The following is a 20,363-nucleotide window of genomic DNA, read 5'->3' as shown; positions in this document are numbered from 1 at the left end:
ATCAATAGAAGTATAGTAGTATTTTACCTACCACGAACATTTCACAATCTAAAAGTACACTACTTCTAGGTGTTGCAATTTTCACTTAAGGCAGTGTATCACAGATTACATTAATACAAGTAAGTACCAATCTGGGCTGCAACACAGTGTGTTCTGGACTTTTAACATGGCCCAGCTGACCCGCATGGAGACCACAAGTGAGGAGTCCTTTCTCTCCCCACATCACAGTATGGAAACGTCCCGCACACACACCACGGAGTGGTGCAGATCCTGGCAAGCGACAGTATCGTTGTGGCACTTCCCTGGGAGATAGTAAATGAGGAGGTGGTGGCATGTGTCCCAGCTGATGATAGGCATTCAAGCCACATGTCCAAACCTACAAAGTAAAAATTAAATATCCTATTTATGGCAAATATTTGTAAACAAACTTGTAAGAGTACTGCCTAATAAACAACTTTAATCGTACATCTCATGGTTACAGTATAAGCAATATAACAATGTACACTGATCAGGCAGCACATTATGACCACGGACCCACTATCATACGAACTTCCCCATGCGATAGCAGCATCACCTGGTGAGGAGTGACTGTTAGTCAGACACACCCACAGTGCAAATAGTATCGGTCAGCGTGCTGCCTATGTGTAGAATGCGGAAGGTGTGCGATCTATCCGAGTCTGACCGAGAGCAGATTGTGATGGCCCAGAGGCTTGGCATGAGCATTCCAGAAACTGCTCGACTTGCTCGATGTCCAACAAGTGCAGTGGTTAGTGTCTTCAACACATGGCGAAACCAAGGTGAAACCACATCCAGACACCAAGGGGTTGGGGGGCCACCTCTCACTACATATGTCGGACATCATAGGCTGGGCATACTGGTAAAATAGGACAGGTGGCGAACTGTGGCAGAACTAACATCACAGTTTAATGCTGGGCAGAGTACAAGTGTGCCTGATCACAGTGCACCGAATGGGCCTCTGCATCCAACAACCCACGCATATGCAAATGTTGACACCACAAAATCAGCAACTACAACTGAAAAGGGCATGTGACCATTGGCACTGAACATTGGTGCAGTGGCAGTGTTGTATGGACTGCTCAATCCCAATACCTGCTTCATCATCAAGCCGATGGCAGGGCATGAACCCATCCTCTTCCAGCGGAACAGCTCCTCAACACCTCTGCCGCGGGACAGAGACAAGCTGGTGATAGCTCCACTGTGCTCTGGGGCACATTTACTTGGGCATTCACTGGTCCAGTGGAGCTCGTGCATGGCACCATGGTAGCCACGTGATATCAATCACAAGTTGCACACCACATGCACCCTTTTGTGACCATCACGTTTCTCGACAGCAGTGATTTTTCAGCAAGATAATGCATCATGTCACAAGGCCAGGAGTACAATGGAGTGAATTGAGGAACACATCAGCGAGTTCCAATTTATGTGCTGACCCCCCCACTCACCAGATCTGAAACCGATCAAACACATCGGGATGTGATCGAATGTGGTGTCAGAGCTCATCGGCTCACTTCCAGGAATTTACGGGAATTAGGTGACTTGTGTGCAAGTGTGGTGCTATCTACCTCAGCAACCTTCCAAGGCCCCACCGCTTCCATGCCACGACCCATCACCGCTGTCATCCGTGCCAAAGGTGGACATACCAGCTATTACGTAGGTGGTCATAATACTCTGGCTGATCAGTGGATAATGCATAACAAATAAATGTACATAAAAATCAATGATTAAGAAACACACATGGAAAATTTTAGGAGATGGCTGAGAGAAAGAACATAACCCCTTTTTGTTTTGTAATCATTCTGCAAATGAGAGGAAAAGGCACGACAACGAATATGCTAACTTAAGAGAAGTCCACTTCCTTTGACCAAAAATCTACTGAAGTCATCAAATTACAATTGGCAGAGTAAACTGCAAAGAAGTCAAATGCAAGGATGCAGTTTTCATAATTGTGTTGGTATGGTTAGTCACAGTTTGAAAACAGGAGCAAATCTGCAACATCCAAAAGTGCAGGTTTTTTTAATCGGCTGAAACAGAATTCTTCCTCTTTCAAAGGATACCAACACAAGAAAAATACAGCTGCAGCAGCATTATTAAATACAGTAAAATTATTTAGGGAATAATGATGGCAAGTGCTCTGCTGGAAAATAACAGATTGCACTTGCTTTCCCAGACAATGATATTTTCCAATGTTTTTCCAGTGAGTAGATTGCATCCCTGGCATATGATTCTAGGGCTGCAAAATAACCATCTATGACTGCCATAACATATTTTGAGTCAAAACATTTTGAATTTCTGTAATTATAAGAATGTGTGCAACTTTGAGCATGTCAATGTGACAAAAAGCAAGGACGTTTCAGCAGTCTGTACTTCAGATCTCTGCTCTCCCACTGCCACAGCACCTTTGTAAGCAGGTTCAGGCTTTGATTCAAGTTGATTTTTTCTTCTTTTGCATTTCAGGTTTTTTTCCACCTCATTATCCCTCCAGTTGGTTCAGAATACTTGTGTAATATTTGCAACTTTTCATGCTAACTCAATAACGAGAATCTCTCTTGCATTCAGAGAAACAGTGGCCTTAATCATTCCAACAAATGAATATATTTAACATTTTCTTTATACAATGCCAACAGCATGTGCCTATGGATTTTACAGCTATCATATTTCAAGCAATTCAATTGAATTCTTTATAAAATCCTCCAAAAAACCAATAAATTTCAAAAATTACCTTCAATTAGGAAAGTGAAATGCACTCAATGACTCTGATAGATTTTCATAATGATAAAGAGAGCAGGGAACTCCTGTCACAGTTCATCAGACTCTTTAATGAACAGTGACAGGAGCCCGAACAAGTGGTGCAGATGTACTAGGGCATGAGTAACAACTCTGAAATACTGCACTGATAATGGCTAGTTACTAGCCAAAATCTGGATCTGCATTAAGCTAGAACAGAAATGACGACTGACTGCTGCTGGCTACCATTTTGAGCTTCTAATAAATTTGTTTCACAATTACTTATGGGCAGCATTAAATAAACTGGGCATCCATCTAACTCAAGATTGCATCACAGTCATTTCATCATGTAAAGTTTATCATACTTTTCTTCTGATATGCCTGTATCATCAGCTATTTCACACAGTTTACTTTTTCTTAAATCAATTTCTCAATATTTCCTTCTATTGTAAGTGGAAGATGGCCACATTTGAATTCAGGTGTCCATTTTCTAACTTTAAAATGAAGAAGTAAATTCTTTATAAACCAACTTTGACTCAATACAGAACAGTTGTGCACATCAACTGTATATTCAGCGCATTTCATTGAGTTGGATTATAACTCCAACAAACACACTGAGACAGCCATTTTAGCTGAAATCTGGTTAAGCAAGAATAATAAAAAAACCAATGTGATTGCAGCTGATTGCTGTGTTCTTATCTTTCCTTAGCGTTATAAACCTTTACTAATTTTGGATGAATTGCTGTTGGTAAGACATAGAAAACGGATTCTATGGTGACACTGCATTCAAGTATCCACTTCAATAATAAAAACAAAATTTCATTGTATTAATGCTATCTCTGTGTGAATTTTTTTTTACCCTCAAAATATTATATTATTTTAGTGAGATCTTTATTTAGTTATCCTACTATACCTCCTCTGAGTTACACTTTATCGTGAGACATCAACAAAATAAAAATTTATGGCACACTGGTGGAAGTCTTACATTCCTGTGTGTATATGCACAAACCAGCTGACTCCAAACAATAAAAACAGCATATGCGGAAGACTCAATTTTAACATGCAAATTTATGTTATATAAGCACTAAGAGCCTTTTTTGGCCTTAAACATGCTCTGGGAATGCTGTATCAGTAATAAAACTTTTTATTTACATACGTTTTCAATAGAAAAGACAGTTTCCTAAGTCCACAAAAGCAAGGAAACAATTAAGGGGAAAAATAAAGAGTCTACTGTTGCTGTAACATATATATCGTACATCTTAATCTACTGTGTTAATCACTGGATGATATCCAAATTCTGTCAGAGACAGCAAAGGTCCTTGAACAGCAGCTAAACAGAATGGACAGTGTCTTGAAAGGATGATATAATATAAAAATCATCAAAAGCAAAATAAGGATAATGGACTGCAGTCGAATTAAATCACGTGATGCTGAGGGAATTAGATTAGGAAATGAGACACAAAGTAGTGGATCAGTTTTGCTATTTGGGCAGCAAAATAAGTGATGATGGCCAACATAGAGAGGATATAAAATGTAGAAAAGCATTTCTGAAGAAGAGAAATTTATTAACATCAAATATAGATTTAAATGTTAGGAAGTCTTTTCTGAATGTATTTGTCTGTAGTATACCCATGCATGGAAGTAAAACATGGACGATAAACAGTTTAGATAAAAAGAGAAGAGAAACTTTCAAAATGTGGTGCTACAGAAAAATGCTGAAGATTAGATGGGTCGATCACATAACTAATGAGGAAGTACTGAATACAACTGAGGAGACAAGAGATTTGTGGCACATTCTGATACATCAAAGGAGCACCAATTTAGTATTGGAGGGAAGTGTGAACAGTAAAACTTGTAGAGAGAAACCAAGAGTCGAATACAGTATGCAGATTCAGCAAGATGTAGGTTGCAGAAGTTATTGAAGCTGAAGAGGCTTGTACAGGATAGAGTAACATGGAGAGCTGCATCAAACCAGACTTCAGACTAAAGACAACAACACCTACAAGTCCTGAGAGTATACAAGCAATGGAAAGAGTAAAGGAAACCCTTTCACCACGCAGTGACAGTGGTGAATTGCAGTGCCATACATTAACATGATATGAATTTTTTACCTTTCAGTCAATGTACTCCTTCAGAGTTTACAAAAATCACTCTTCCACACACGCTTCAAGTTCGTACTTTTGACAATTACTGTTTTGCAAACTATTAAGTTATGTCCCTTCACCTCCTACCCCACCCCCTCCCTGACAAAAAAAAAAAAAAAAAGGAATATTTTGTTGTTATAGCCAATTTTTATTTTCAGCACTAGAAATGAGCCCTAACATGGTTCCCGCACTATACCGGGTACAGCTTTCTGCTGGTCTCCAAACACCACATTTTGAAACTTCGTGGCAGATTAAAACTGTGTGCTGGACCAAGACTCTAACATGGGACCTTTGCCTTTCATGGGCAATTTCTTTACCAGCTGAGCTATCCAAGCACGACTCATGATCCGACCTCGCAGCTTTACTTTTGCCAGTACTCAGCTCCTACCTTCCAAACTTCACACAGTTTTAACCTGCCAGGAAATTTCATACCAGCGCACACTCCGCTGCAGAGTGAAAATTTCATTCTGGGAGCGACGACGTTTTGTTGAGAACTTAATGCCTCTCTTCCATCCATTTTACACACATACACCAAAGGAATGAAGATAAGCATATCTTTAGTGACAAAACACAAACTCAAACACAACAAATAAAGGGCAGGAAACTGGCTGTATCCTTTTTTTAAGTAACAATTCCAACATTTGTGTTAATTTGAGGGAAACTGGAAGACCTAAATTTGGACAGTTGGATGAGGATATGAAATGCTCTTCTCTCAAATATATGTCCCTACACCTTCACTACTGCATCATATTAATGTAGAAAGACTGTATATTAGTAACACTGAATTCCTTAGCACAGTTTACATGCTGCAAAAAGCAACCAAGACTTTGGTGTTTCCTTTATGATGCAGCCAATTTACATTCTTCTCCTAGTATGAATATTTGAGCACTCTAAGTAGGACTTTTCTTACAATATCAAAATTCTGTCTCTCCAGCCATTTTTCTTCAGCTTAACGTTCTTGAATGTTGGTTACTATTCACTCATCACAACGTTTAAACTTATCCCATATTTTCACTTCTTTGGCGATCTAACTACTTTCTTCAGCCTACACCACCACCACCACCACCACCACCACCCTTTCATTCATTAGTAAATTACCACTTTGCATACCTGTTTTTTCACTCTTTCCTTACCCCAGGTTTCTTCTTTATGCCTATTGGTACGTAAATCCAGTTTTGTCACACTCAATTCTCCAATTACTTCCTCTCCTCCTGCCAATTTTAACTAATCTCTGTAACTTTACTTCATAAAACTCAGCCATTACTTTTTAAGATCAACTTCAGTCTTGACCTTCTGCGTTATCTCTCATTATCCTGAGTAATCATACAGAGATACCTTTCATACTATATCCTTTTCACAATACCTTTCCAAATCTATTACCATGTGCAATAAGCACTAGTTCTGAGTATGTGATCAACACTTTGGCCTGCACTGTTCACCTGCAACACTTCCAGAGCACTGATGAATTATTCTTAGAATATGAACTGAGTAAACTGGTCAATGTGTAGAGACATTTCAACATGTTTTTTACTCGCCTTCTTCTGGCGGTGATGACATGTAAAACTTACCAAAACATCACTACAGATTAACTAGTTTATCTGGCTGATATACCAAGAAGAACTCTTCAGAGGAATTCACCAAGAAAGCCTTCATTCACAACCTATTATTTTCTCATTAAAACAAGTCATCAGAAATTAATTCTCTTCTTAATGTATAATTTAACATGTATTCAAAATACATTGCTAACAATCAAATACAAAGATAAAAAGTGGCGAAAACAAACCGATCCATTTTCCATGAGCAGGACTGTATGGTCTCGTCCTATAGCCACCTGAGTACACATCTCTTTGTCTTTCGACTCGGGAAACTTCAATGGTTTTGGTGAGAGGGAAGCTTGCTCTGTCCCTTGGCCCAGTCGTCCCCCTTGTCCATGCCCACATGAGTACACGCTTCCATCATGACTCAGGAATACAGAATGATATTTATGCATGGCTACCTGCATTTAAAAAAATTAAATGTTGTAATATTTTATTGCGTCTGTGTGTCATTTCTAGCACAAAAAAGGACTCAGGACACATTAAAAATACAAAATATCAGCAAACATTTACATTAACTAAAAATAATACATATGGCATGAATGAAACCTATCCTTAAGCCAGAATTACTTTCTACTCAAAGACAGAAAGCTTAGTTAATTAAACTTATGGCTAGTTGAAATTCTGAATATGGTAAGTATTTGAGAAACTTGCACTGCTAATAGACAAAATAGGCATTCGAAAGTAGACACTTCTCTCTTTCTGAGAACATACTTTAAATTACCTGAAACTAATTAACTTACATAATACCTGACATTAAAAGTTCCGACACTCATAATTTCGAATGCCTATTTTGCCTCAATGCTTAATAGATTCTGAACTTTAACACTGTACTTCTGTTGCTACACTCACACTCTCTCTCTCTCTCTCTCTCTCTCTCTCTCTCTCTCTCTCTCTCTCTGAACCAAGAGACGCCAGCTAACAAGACCACCAATGCAGGTAAAGTGGAATAGCTACAAACTCATCATTATGTGTCACCATTGCATTATGTGTCACCTACTACCAGTCAGCTTTGAACACCACGAGAATCACAAAAGAAACTAATGTAGGAAAACTTTTCAATCACTTGTGTTGCTATGTATCCATACTTGTGAAAGCATACGTTTAAGATGCTCATTCATAGTGCCCTCCGTCCTGTCCAGTCGAGATAAAAAGTTATCACATATAAAGTAGAAGTTTGGGAAGACATGGTCTGGAAAAGTAAGGAACTGGCCAAAAAGGAGAAGCCACGGTTAGGTTAGGTTAGGTTAGGTTAGAGCACAGTTACAGTGCGCAAAAAATATGGAGTCAAGGTATTTAAGAAGATTTAATGTGTCACCACTATAAAATGAAGACCCATAATTTTCTCCATCTGATCTAAGAAAACCTGGGCTTTTGGAGCCTAGATTCTTACAAATTTCCTGCAAAAGTAGTGCAGAGCATATAGCAAGACAATCAGCACAGTCCTCAATGGTGAGTGTTCATCAGAGACAAGAGTATCATCAGGGGTACCCCAGGGAAATGTTATAGGACTTATTATTTTTTATATACATAAATGATCTGGTGGACAGGGTGGGCAGCAAGCTGCAGTTGTTTGCTGAGGAGTATGGGAAGGTGATACAAGATGACAGACAGAATTTCTAGTTTGTTTGATGAATGGCAGCTAGCTCCAGATGTAGAAAAATGTAAGTAATGCAGCTGAGGAGGAAAAAACAAATCCATAATGTTCAAATACAGCATATGTAGTGTGCAGCCTGAGACAGTCACATCAATTAGATATCCAGATATTAACATTGCAAAGCGATGTGAGGATTGTGGTAGAAAAGGCAAATAGTCTACTTCAGTTTATTGGGAGAATTTTGGGAGGCCTTGCTTCATCTTTAAAAGGAGAACATATAGCATGCTAACACGACCTATTCTTGAGTACTGCTTGAGTGTTTGGGATCTGCACCAAGTCAGATTTAAGGAAGACATCAAAAGCAATTCACAGGCAGGCTGTATTATGAAGATGATCTGGGCATTGAAATGGGAATCCCTGGAGGGAAGACAGCATTTTTTTCACAAAATGCTATTGAGATAATTTAGAGAATCGATACCCAAATCTACAGAATGATTCTACTGCCACCAATGTACATTTCATTTAAGGACCACAAAGACAAGACAAGAAATTGGGGCTCATACAGACAGTCATTTTTTCCCTTATTCTATTTGTGAGTGGAATAGGACCTCTGCCATGCACCATAAGGTAGCTTGTGGTGTATGTACATAGATGTAGATGTACAGCTCTGACAATCTAGCAGAATCAGTCACAGGAACTACATGGCACAATGTTGTTTAATCATAATACAACTTATTTGGCTGCACTGTTAAATTCTTTGAAAATACAACCCTCAGGCAAATTAACACACCAACTGTGGATTCCAATTGGAAATGTGACAACCAGCCACGGCCTAATGCTGGCTATAAAAGTCACTACTGGATAGCAAAAAACTGGAAGTAACACTACCATGGTACTAATAGGCAACATCATGATTTAACATTAGCAGTTCTCTGATCACAACCAAGTAAGTGTCACTTCATCTTCAGTACGTCTGAACACATGGTGGAGGTAAGTTGTGACCAAGACATCACACCTCAATTGCATCAAATGCCATTCTCATGATTCTACATTGAAGTATGTCTGGAAACAACCCACATGTATGAATAGTATTACTTGTCATTTTCCAAGACTGAATAGTTCACAGTGGAAGGCAGCCGGGATGTATCTGGTTCACCACAAGGGGTGTATCAGAATATTTCTATTTCAGTAGACTCCAACTGATAAAAATTCACAATGTAGTTGAATAACAAACTTCATAACATCTACAAGAATGGTTGCCACAATACTGTTTACATTTGCCAAGTAGCGCAACATGAATTAAAAAAAGAGCAGATTTGATTCAAAATAGCAGAAAAAAGTGAACATGGGAAAAAGAAATGATGAAAATTAAATAGTGGTTGAAATTAAAGAAACCTATCAGAAATTGGAAGGAAGAAGACACCACAAAAAAACCATTTACTTACCATATCAACTATTTTATACAGATAAAAACATATCCACGAACTGAGAACAGAGTAAAAACACATTAAAATTCCTCAGCCAAGAGTGGAGCTGACCACATACAGAATGATAAAATAGACCACACAAAAAGGCTGTAATGCCATTTTAAAACAAATCACCCTTTAAGTCTGGTTCAACAACGAACAATGTTAACAATACCCCCTTTAAGCCGTTCTTCATAACTGGATTTTGGCACACTTTTATCCTGACGTAAGTGTGCTGTCAGTTCGATACTTTTTCTTTGGATTACATCAATAGAAATTTCTTAGACTGAAATAGTATTCCTATGACACAGTATTCTTTTTGTTAACTATTCAATGACTCAAATATTCCTTTCCCTTCAGGTTTTACAAAGTTTTCTTATAACAAGTTATATATGCAGATGGCCTTAATTGAAGTTCCAACTTCAAAACACTGTGGAAGGAGAACCGCAGCTCAGAATTAGATCAATTTTGAACAGCATATTATAGACCCAGGTAGGAACATCATGGATGAAAAAGCAATTTAACAAATATTTTACTAATAGATGGCACATTAAGAATCAGAATACGCACACAAACAAATGGGTGGTACATGACTGTTCCTCAGTTTGCATCTGAGATGTCCAACATGACTGTCTCCATGAAGGATCAAGCACTGCTGATAAAGACCTTTTACAAGAATGGTGCCTGTGTGCCAGCAGCAATGCAGAAGTTCTGGACACTCAAGGGTATGAAAAAAGGCACTGGTCCAATGTCTGATATGGGTTTGGAGAAAATGATAAAAAAGGTTCTTTTGAAATGTAATGTGGCAGAGGGAAGAAAGCACTTGATCTGACATATGCCAACAAGTGGCTACAGCATTGCAGGAGGGGTCAAGCAATGGTATCTAATACCCAGTGCATCGAGATTTGCCCAAACAATGGACAAGCCTACAAGCACGTTGCATGAAGTCCTACGAAACATCTTGCACTGCTATCCACACAAAACCACACATTTTCCGGAGTTGCTCCATGCTGACCTGCCAGTAAGACAAATGTTCACTCTGGAATTTCTTGCTCACATGGAAGTGGGTGATGAGTGGCCATGGAACAGTCTGTGGACAGGCAAAGCCCATTTCCATCTCCAAGGACAATCAATACCTGGAATTGCTGAATTAGTACAACAGAAAACCTGCAAGTACCTCAACCAGTACCACTTTCTTCTGCGAAGGTGACTGTTTGGTGCAGTGTTGATGGCACCATTTATTGTAGTGCCTTACGAGGATACGAGTCCTACGCGTCCTGTTCCCTGTACGATCACTAGTAAATTCTATGAGTCTTTTGCGCATCAACTTCTTTCCAACCCTTCAACAGCATGGATGTGTGGCAAGGATCATTTTCATGCAAGACAGTGTTCCTCTTCATGTTGTACAGCCAATGGTGTGGCTGATGCAGAAGTATTTCGGAAATGCTAGAATCATCATATGTCATTTCCCTACAGCCTGGTCGTCCAGATCACCTGATCTTAATCCACATGACTTCTGGCTGTGGTGTTACCTAAAATATGTGACCACTGTTCCAATTACAAATGTAACTGAATTGAAGGCACTGCACAATGCATTCGGAATGTTACCCTGGAGATACTCCAATCTGTTGTGGAACGTGCTGTTTCTCAATTTGAACTTGTGGCAGAAAACGGTGGACAGCACATTAAATGTGTGTTGCACCAATCTCACTACAATTAAAAACTGATGTAATTTTGATTTTTGTGCTGTTTTTGGCCCCATTATAGTTAAAAACCTATGTCATTTTGCTTTATATGTGGTTTTTGGCCTCAGGGCAATAAAAAAAAAAAAAAAACAATTTTTCCGCCTCCAATGCGGTATGCCTTTGTTGTTGTGCATGGGCTCACCTGCTTAACAGTGCCTCAACTGTCATTTGTAGCCAGACCATTTATGTTAAGACACTTACAGCACCATCTGTTGGTAAAATAGATTTGTTCCATGGCGTTTCCCCCTGCGTCAATAATATTCTTTCAAATTTGACGTCATTCTGGGTGATGGTTCTCTTTCTACAAGATTCTGAAACTGGAACTTTAGTTATGGACAACCTCTATTACTACACAACATTTCAAATATTATGCAACATTTTCAACACATCAGCAGTTACCAATAACCAAGTTCAATAAAGTAAACTTCATATTAACACTTTTTTCCAAATTGGAGACAAATTTATGAAACAATTCATACCTGTTTAATGCTGATGTCCTGCTTACGGAAAGTTTCAAGGAGCTCTGGCATAGACCTGTTCTGTTGATTTCCTGTACCCAGGGTGTAGTTACTATTGCTTCCCCATACATATACTTCACATGGATTACGAAGACTTAGATCAACGAAGGGAAGGCGATCTTTCAAAGCAATATCCAGTGGCGTTAAGTGTTCGAAGTCCATTGCAGTCACACTTGCTCCCATCTATGTAAACAAAATGTAGCTATAGTTACAGGTTGTGGTAGTAATAAACATGCTAATACATGGGGCACTAGTGAAACGAACAAACTACAATCAAGATAAGCAGGAAAATACACTCATTAAAAAGTAGTATTATACTAGTACCGTAATACTAAGAAACTTCTCTTGCATTAACATGTATAGCAGTTTTTTATTGTTGTGCCTTTCTGTGATTCAACATCTCCTCTTATTTATCCTTTTCATAATACTGGCATCATTTCAGCCTTGGCTTTGGTATGACAACAGTGTTCCTTTAGTTTCAAGTTTATGCACTGTATACTGCAATACACATTTTGAAGGAACACACACACACACACACACACACACACACACACACACACACTCCAATATAAGCATATTACTTGCACACAGAAGCAGCAATAAGTAAACACACACGCAAACAGAGATGGCCCAGACTAAAAGTGTTTGCACTGAGATGCAAATGTATAGGAGATCTTATTTCTGTTTGAGAACTTCAGTCAGGCTATGAACAAAATGAATCTCCTCTTAACTATAAACCCTACTTACATGAACAACATTTTCTCAGGTATTTCGGCAAAAAATTAAAAGGAACCATAACATTCATTAGCTGCTTCTTTGTGGTAATGTTTTCTGTATGGAAAAAAGTGGTATTCTTTCAAACCTGTCACCACACTCAAATTACTGCCAACAAGTGCTGGGCACAGTACAAGAGAATGTTCTTTTAAATGTGAACAGTAACATTACGTATAACACTGCGTTATCCACAGTTTCATGCACTCCTGAAAGATTTTCTGTCAAGTACATTAACACTCTAGCTGCAGGCAACATGTGTGCATTCAGCTCTATCTGAACAATTCCGTGGGATGTGCTGTTATTGCATTGGATATAATTTCTGGGCTACTTATATGTCTGAAATCACCGTCTTCCCACTGAACCTTTTTCTGTTGCTCTAGAACATTGGGAGTCTCATTTTTACACATTCTCAACTCTCACCCACACATTTGCACATATACTTGTCACACTTTTACTTGGGTCCTCTGTGATAGCTGGAAGTCACCTGATATCAGGGCGTTCCAGAATGTTTATACACATTGCCAATCTTAGCTATGTAACAGCACTGTGCGGCATACCATTAGGTAGCTGTTGTGAATATAGCATTGACCTGTTTGTTGTGTTGTGCTTACTGACTGTTAATATTATTTACAGAAAAGAGTGAAGAGATGGTCCTTCTAGCACACTGCCATGAACTTTTGTGTCATTTCTGTGACACATTAATTCATTACATGTTCATTTCTTTTATAAGTTACACGCGGGCTGCTCTGGCAGGAGGAGTTGCGGGTTGTCTAAACAGGCAACGTGTTACGAGCCAATCGCAAGCTTCCACTCCCAGTAAAAGTGTGCAAACAGTAACTTCTCACACCAGTAATTTTGTAAACATATTCGTGAGCTTGTGTACGGAACTTATCTTCAAGATACATCACACTCAGAAAAATTATCAATGAGTTTCTCCCGTGTTTAGAACACTGAATGTGATTTTTGACTTCCAATTCAGTTTTTGGTTTCCTTGTTGCATTCCTTTCATACAATCCTTATAACCATTCTAATTATCAAATAAATTTGGTTGGCGATTTCATACAGAAAAATTTGAAAACTGCCTGAGGTTAAAGGGTTCACATATTTGTATTTCTCCTAAACGAAAAATTATATCCAAAAACACACCTACTCTCTCTCTCTCTCTCTCTCTCTCTCTCTCTCTCTCTCTCTCTCTCTCTCTCTCTCTCTCTCCCCCCCCCCCTCCCCCCCCCCCCCCTCCTCTCCTCCGCTCCCTCCAAAGTTAAATTTCTGTTCTTAACTTTGATTCCAAGTTTACTGTTTTTGCTTATCTGGGATAAACTGCGCACCAATATTATGAGATGAATGAAAAATGAAAACAATGGATAGTAATTAGACAACATTCAGTATACCATATCAAATAACATTTGTAATCAAGTCTTCTCTGGATTGCATATCAATGCATATTAAGTAAAACAACTGTTTTAGTCCTTCATAACTACACTATGTCTCAGAAACCATACCTCAATGTTTATACAAAAAGATACTGGACTATTTCTTTTATTGATTACTAGTTTCAATCTAACTTGCAAATTGCTTTTAGATGAGGTGGTGTAAGGAGCAGTCTGTTAGTAATGATGCATTTTGCAACCCAGATATCAAAATGATCTGATAATCACATAGAAACTGGCATGAATTAATAAAAGAAATAGTGATCCAGACAATATTTTTAATTGATTATAGCTGTCTTAGTAGACTATAGAAAAACTTATCATTGTGGTTGCTCCGCTTCTCTTACACTAAGCTTTATTTTAGTACTATAACACTGCTTGTAAGACATTTCCCTTTCCATTATATTTATCCTTATTAGACAGTCTCATAATACACTCCTGGAAATTGAAATAAGAACACCGTGAATTCATTGTCCCAGGAAGGGGAAACTTTATTGACACATTCCTGGGGTCAGATACATCACATGATCACACTGACAGAACCACAGGCACATAGACACAGGCAACAGAGCATGCACAATGTCGGCACTAGTACAGTGTATATCCACCTTTCGCAGCAATGCAGGCTGCTATTCTCCCATGGAGACGATCGTAGAGATGCTGGATGTAGTCCTGTGGAACGGCTTGTCATGCCATTTCCACCTGGCGCCTCAGTTGGACCAGCGTTCGTGCTGGACGTGCAGACCGCCTGAGACGACGCTTCATCCAGTCCCAAACATGCTCAATGGGGGACAGATCCGGAGATCTTGCTGGCCAGGGTAGTTGACTTACACCTTCTAGAGCACGTTGGGTGGCACGGGATACATGCGGACGTGCATTGTCCTGTTGGGACAGCAAGTTCCCTTGCCGGTCTAGGAATGGTAGAACGATGGGTTCGATGACGGTTTGGATGTACCGTGCACTATTCAGTGTCCCCTCGACGATCACCAGTGGTGTACGGCCAGTGTAGGAGATCGCTCCCCACACCATGATGCCGGGTGTTGGCCCTGTGTGCCTCGGTCGTATGCAGTCCTGATTGTGGCGCTCACCTGCACGGCGCCAAACACGCATACGACCATCATTGGCACCAAGGCAGAAGCGACTCTCATCGCTGAAGACGACACGTCTCCATTCGTCCCTCCATTCACGCCTGTCGCGACACCACTGGAGGCGGGCTGCACGATGTTGGGGCGTGAGCGGAAGACGGCCTAACGGTGTGCGGGACCGTAGCCCAGCTTCATGGAGATGGTTGCCAATGGTCCTCGCCGATACCCCAGGAGCAACAGTGTCCCTAATTTGCTGGGAAGTGGCGGTGCGGTCCCCTACGGCACTGCGTAGGATCCTACGGTCTTGGCGTGCATCCGTGCATCGCTGCGGTCTGGTCCCAGGTCGACGGGCACGTGAACCCTTCCGCCGACCACTGGCGACAACATCAATGTACTGGGGAGACCTTACGCCCCACGTGTTGAGCAATTCGGCGGTACGTCCACCCGGCCTTCCGCATGCCCACTATACGCCCTCGCTCAAAGTCCGTCAACTGCACATACGGTTCACGTCCACGCTGTCGCGGCATGCTACCAGTGTTAAAGACTGCGATGGAGCTCCGTATGCCACGGCAAACTGGCTGACACTGACGGCGGCGGTGCACAAATGCTGCGCAGCTAGCGCCATTCGACGGCCAACACCGCGGTTCCTGGTGTGTCCGCTGTGCCGTGCGTGTGATCATTGCTTGTACAGCCCTCTCGCAGTGTCCGGAGCAAGTATGGTGGGTCTGACACACCGGTGTCAATGTGTTCTTTTTTCCATTTCCAGGAGTGTAGTTGCGAGCCGAAAATAGGTTTTACAGAAGTGAGGTGTTCGTAGTTACCCTATTCAAACTAAGACTGTGAGAATCATCTACTTCCAAATTCAAATAGATAACTTTATTGATAAGTTGAAGAATACTATGAAACAGATATGAACAAACAAAGTCAGAAAAGAGAAACAATGGTAGTTGCTGATTTGCTTTACAGAAAGACTTAACATAATCCATAGTTCACTGTTAGTATTTGCAAATCAAATGCAGTGGACAGTTTCACTACAAAGTTATTGCATGTTGTGTGGCCAGCATAGTGGATGTTTTTAACAGTAAAATTATGAAATCTTAACATGTTGTCAATTGGAGAAAATCCATGGCAACTGAATTACAACAATGTCTTTCAATACATTGTATCAGCACACTTATTTTTACACTGCTCACATGTTTAATTTTTAATTGAGCATGTTCAGATCTCTTAAAAGAAATAAAAAGATACACTAAGTTTCAGCTCATTAATTAATCTGACATCTTTAATAAAATTCCTAAGTATTTCAGCACATCCAGGCAAGAAATGAAATGCAAATAGTTAAAACAAAATTCACACACACATAACAAGTAGATGGTGCAACAGACTTTCCACTGTTAGGGTAACTAACATTTGTGGCAACAAAATTGCCAAGTAACTGATGAAAAAATCATATAGAAGACACAAAATAAGTTGTTTTACAGTTTGTTCATACTATGGAGGATATTAGTACCATACACACCATGTATGACAGAAGCTGGAAGTTAAAGAAATCACACAACACCTTCATTCAGTATTGTTAATAGACCAAACTCTTACACACAAATAAATCTATGAACTCTTCACAATGTGAAGAAAGAACAGTGATAAAATTTTAAATGGAAATATCTAAGAATAAAAGGAATACTTTATGCAGCTCCAAAACATGTTTCTGCGTAACCTTATTAGTTTCAATGATGCTGATTGCATGTGGTTTTGGCAGCTGAAATTTAACAGAAAAACTACTGTGAAAGGCTTAATTTTATAAACATCTGTTTCTACCGCCCTACTTCACTTCATTTTAATGTACTGTGGCAATGGCATATCAAAAACCACAGTAGATCACTTTTTTGGCATATCAAACATCACAATAGATCACTTTTTATTTCTATCTTCTACATCCGCACTCCACAACCCAACTTATAGTGCAAGGTAGATAGTACTTCTGGTACCACTAACCCCCCCCCCCCCCCTCCGCTTCCTTTTTTCCATCTGCTTCATTGGTGAATAGTGCATGGGCAGAATGACTGTCAGCAATACTAAGTATAAGATCTATACTTCATTTAAAATCACTTGGTGATTGACATTTCTGCGAGTTGAATAGACAGTCAGAAATTTGCAAGCACAAGCAACAGTGCCTTGCTGGGAGAGCAGGTCCCAAGTGGTGGCGGGGGTGAGGGTGGGGACCAGGAGAGCAGGTCCATAGGGTAGTAGTTTCTTTTTCGTGTCGATCACATGAGCATGTGGCATGTTAATTAAGAGCCGACCACTGTGCTTCCCACCACAGAAGAAAAGGAACTCCATTGTCTGGACTAATCATAAAAGAAAAGGCACTGATTTTGTATCAAAAGTTACATGGAGACTAGAACACGAAATCTACAGAAAGCGAAGGATGGCTACATCAGTGGACAAAATGACGTGGCATTCGAAATGTAATTATTTACAGTGAAGAGCTGTCTGCTCACGAAACAGCTACCAATGCATTTATTCTGAAATTTGAAAACTTAGTTGAAGAACTTAAGATGACGAGCGATCAACTGTACAACACTGGATAGTCTGGCTTTAACTAATGGTAAGTCTGGCTTGAACTACAAAAAGCTTCCTACAAGAACTCTTGTTACACAAAATTATCTGTAACAGGTAGTAAACTTACCAAAAACAGAATAACTATTGCTCACTGCAGTAATGTTAATACCAGTCACAAAACTGATCGGCGCGGAGGGGAGAGGGGGGGGGGGGGGGGGGGGGGCAAGGGCATTCGAAAACATCAATATGGCATCACTGCCTGTACATTATTGTAACCAAAAGTCAACACGAATCGAATCCAGCCTCTTTAAGGAACGATTTGATGACCAGTTCATCCCTGCTGTTAAAAAAAAAAAACTTCCTGGACATGCCATATGGATATGCGAGAATGAGAGATATCATCTTATCACCCATCTGAATATAAACCTGATATATGTAAATAAATGCTTTATTTCTTTCTGCCAATGTAATATGTCTGATCCAACCCAAGGACCATGGGGTCGTCAAGTGACTGAAAATGCAGTATCTTGGAAAATACACTGGATCAACTTTAGAGAGGGCACAAGAAGGCAACAGCTTGATTCAGGCAATAAAATCAATAAATATAAAAGACGTATCTAATTTCTGGCATCAATAGTTGAAAGATCTTGGCACAAACTGTAGCCAAAAAGGAAAATAAAGATGAAACGTCAAAAGAAATGAGTGAAGAGAAGATGAAACAGCCCATGTAATAAGTGATGAAGGTCAAGTCATAGACACTCCAGTGATTTTGAGGGATTTGCAAACTGTATCATATTGATGCTAAAAATGCCCTTCAATGCAATAAAGAAAGCTGTAAGTCTATGCCTATAAACATTTTGTGAAGTAAAAAATGGTGCTACATTGCAGCAAAATTAACATTAGACACTGTTTTCATCCTGCTTAAGAAGAAAACATTTTTTAGTGTGCAATTTCTCACATTTGTAACAGTTAAGTGCAAATCAGCTGTTTCTCAATGCAGTACCATAATAAGGTACGAGCAGTTGTTAAACTTTCATCCACCGTAACAAAATCTTATTGTACGATACAGGTGTATTTTACGGTACAGGCACAACTGTACATTACATGTTTGTGTAAAATGTTTTAAAGTATCGACATTTTGTTTTGTTACTGTTTTAACATGGAACAATATTGCAGACAGTACACCCAGTTGGAAATGAAAGTTGTGCTGCACTGCAATGTGATGTTATGGGCCAATAACATGTTCGTCTGATAATCTGACCTCTTCTGCATTAGGACTATGGTCCTGATCGCTTAGGGATTGGAATGGCTTCGAATGGCTCTGAGCACTATGGGACTCAACTGCTGAGGTCATTAGTCCCCTAGAACTTAGAACTAGTTAAACCTAACTAACCTAAGGACATCACAAACATCCATGCCCGAGGCGGGATTCGAACCTGCGACCGCAGCGGTCTTGCGGTTCCAGACTGCAGCGCCTTTAACCGCACGGCCACTTCGGCCGGCCTAGGGATTGGATTAGTGATGTTCTACCATATATCATAAACAGGAATAGCCCTATCCAACTTCTTTAGGATATTCATAAAATTACCTTTATATCAGTCCATTTTGTTCCACTGTGAACAACATGCTGAGTTCCACCTGCAAGGAAGTTCAGAATCCAATCACAAAATTGAATTTTAGAGGAAATTTTCGTTCCCATAATTCTATAGCAAACGGTTTTTCAGCAATATAGGCCTTAATTTTGGGCATCTGTCCACTGCTCCTTAATAATGAGAATGATCTGCACTTTTTTCCAATCGCCAGATACTCTGCATTGTTGCTGTCACCTATGATAAACTACTACTGCTACAAGGGAAGCAAGTTCTTTTACATAACCTCTCTAAAATCTTCAGATGTCTCATGCAGTCAAGGTGCCTTTCCACAGTTGAGCAAGTTTAGGTGATTTTCTGTTCCATAATCACATAAATAATCTATAATTCGGCTGCTCATGTGGTGGTTGAAACTAGGAGCCATATCACAATCGTCTACAGTGAAATAAATTTGGAATATCTAATTCTGTATATTAGAGAAGGAAAGTTGCTACAGGAAAACCCATTGTGGCCAGTTATTGTGGCCCAATCCCATATAAAAGATACCAACCATTTCCTCCACCGACTCTCCACAGTTCCTGTCCCTTTATGACACGGTGCCCTGCTCGCCACTGTTGATGCCACCTCCCAGTACACTAACATTCCTAATGCCCATGGCCTTACTGCTATTGAACACTACCTTTCTAGACACCCTATGGATTCCAAACCAACAACCTCCTTCCTAGTCGCAATGACCAACTACATCCTCCACAATTACTTCTCCTATGAAGGCATTACCTACAAACAAATTGGGGGTACAGCTATTGACATCCGCATAGCACCATCCTATGCCAAACTATTCATGGGCCACCTAGAGGAACCCTTCCTAGAAACCCAGACTCCTAAATCCCTCACCTGGTTCAGATTCATTGATGACATCTTTGTACCTGCACTGAAGGTGAGGACACCTTATTTATATTCCTCCAGAAACTCAACAACTTCTCCCCCATTTGATTCACCTGGTCCTACTCAACCCTACAAGCCACCTTCATAGACATTAGCCTCCACCTCAGAGAAGGCTACATTACTACCTCTGCCCATATCAAACCAACTAACCACCAGCAATACCTCCAC

The 20,363-nt window shown here is 39.9% G+C and overlaps 1 protein-coding gene across 1 annotated transcript in view; it reads right to left on the bottom strand.

The window, feature by feature from the left end:
- The window catches only part of LOC126237103 (inhibitor of Bruton tyrosine kinase), a 125,950-nt gene that overhangs the window by 86,762 nt on the left and 18,825 nt on the right, over nt 1–20,363 (bottom strand). Inside the window, exons 3-5 of the mRNA XM_049946915.1 lie at nt 11,772–11,993; nt 6,673–6,885; nt 128–376 (exon numbers count right to left, since the gene is read on the bottom strand). Of these exons, the coding sequence (XP_049802872.1) occupies nt 128–376; nt 6,673–6,885; nt 11,772–11,993 (684 nt within the window). The remainder of the gene's footprint in view (nt 1–127; nt 377–6,672; nt 6,886–11,771; nt 11,994–20,363) is intronic.

This window comes from Schistocerca nitens, chromosome 2 (genome assembly GCF_023898315.1).
Source record: "Schistocerca nitens isolate TAMUIC-IGC-003100 chromosome 2, iqSchNite1.1, whole genome shotgun sequence".
Lineage (NCBI taxonomy): Eukaryota > Metazoa > Arthropoda > Insecta > Orthoptera > Acrididae > Schistocerca > Schistocerca nitens.
Note: the sequence above shows the minus strand (reverse complement) of the source record. Positions and strands in the feature narration are given on the sequence as shown.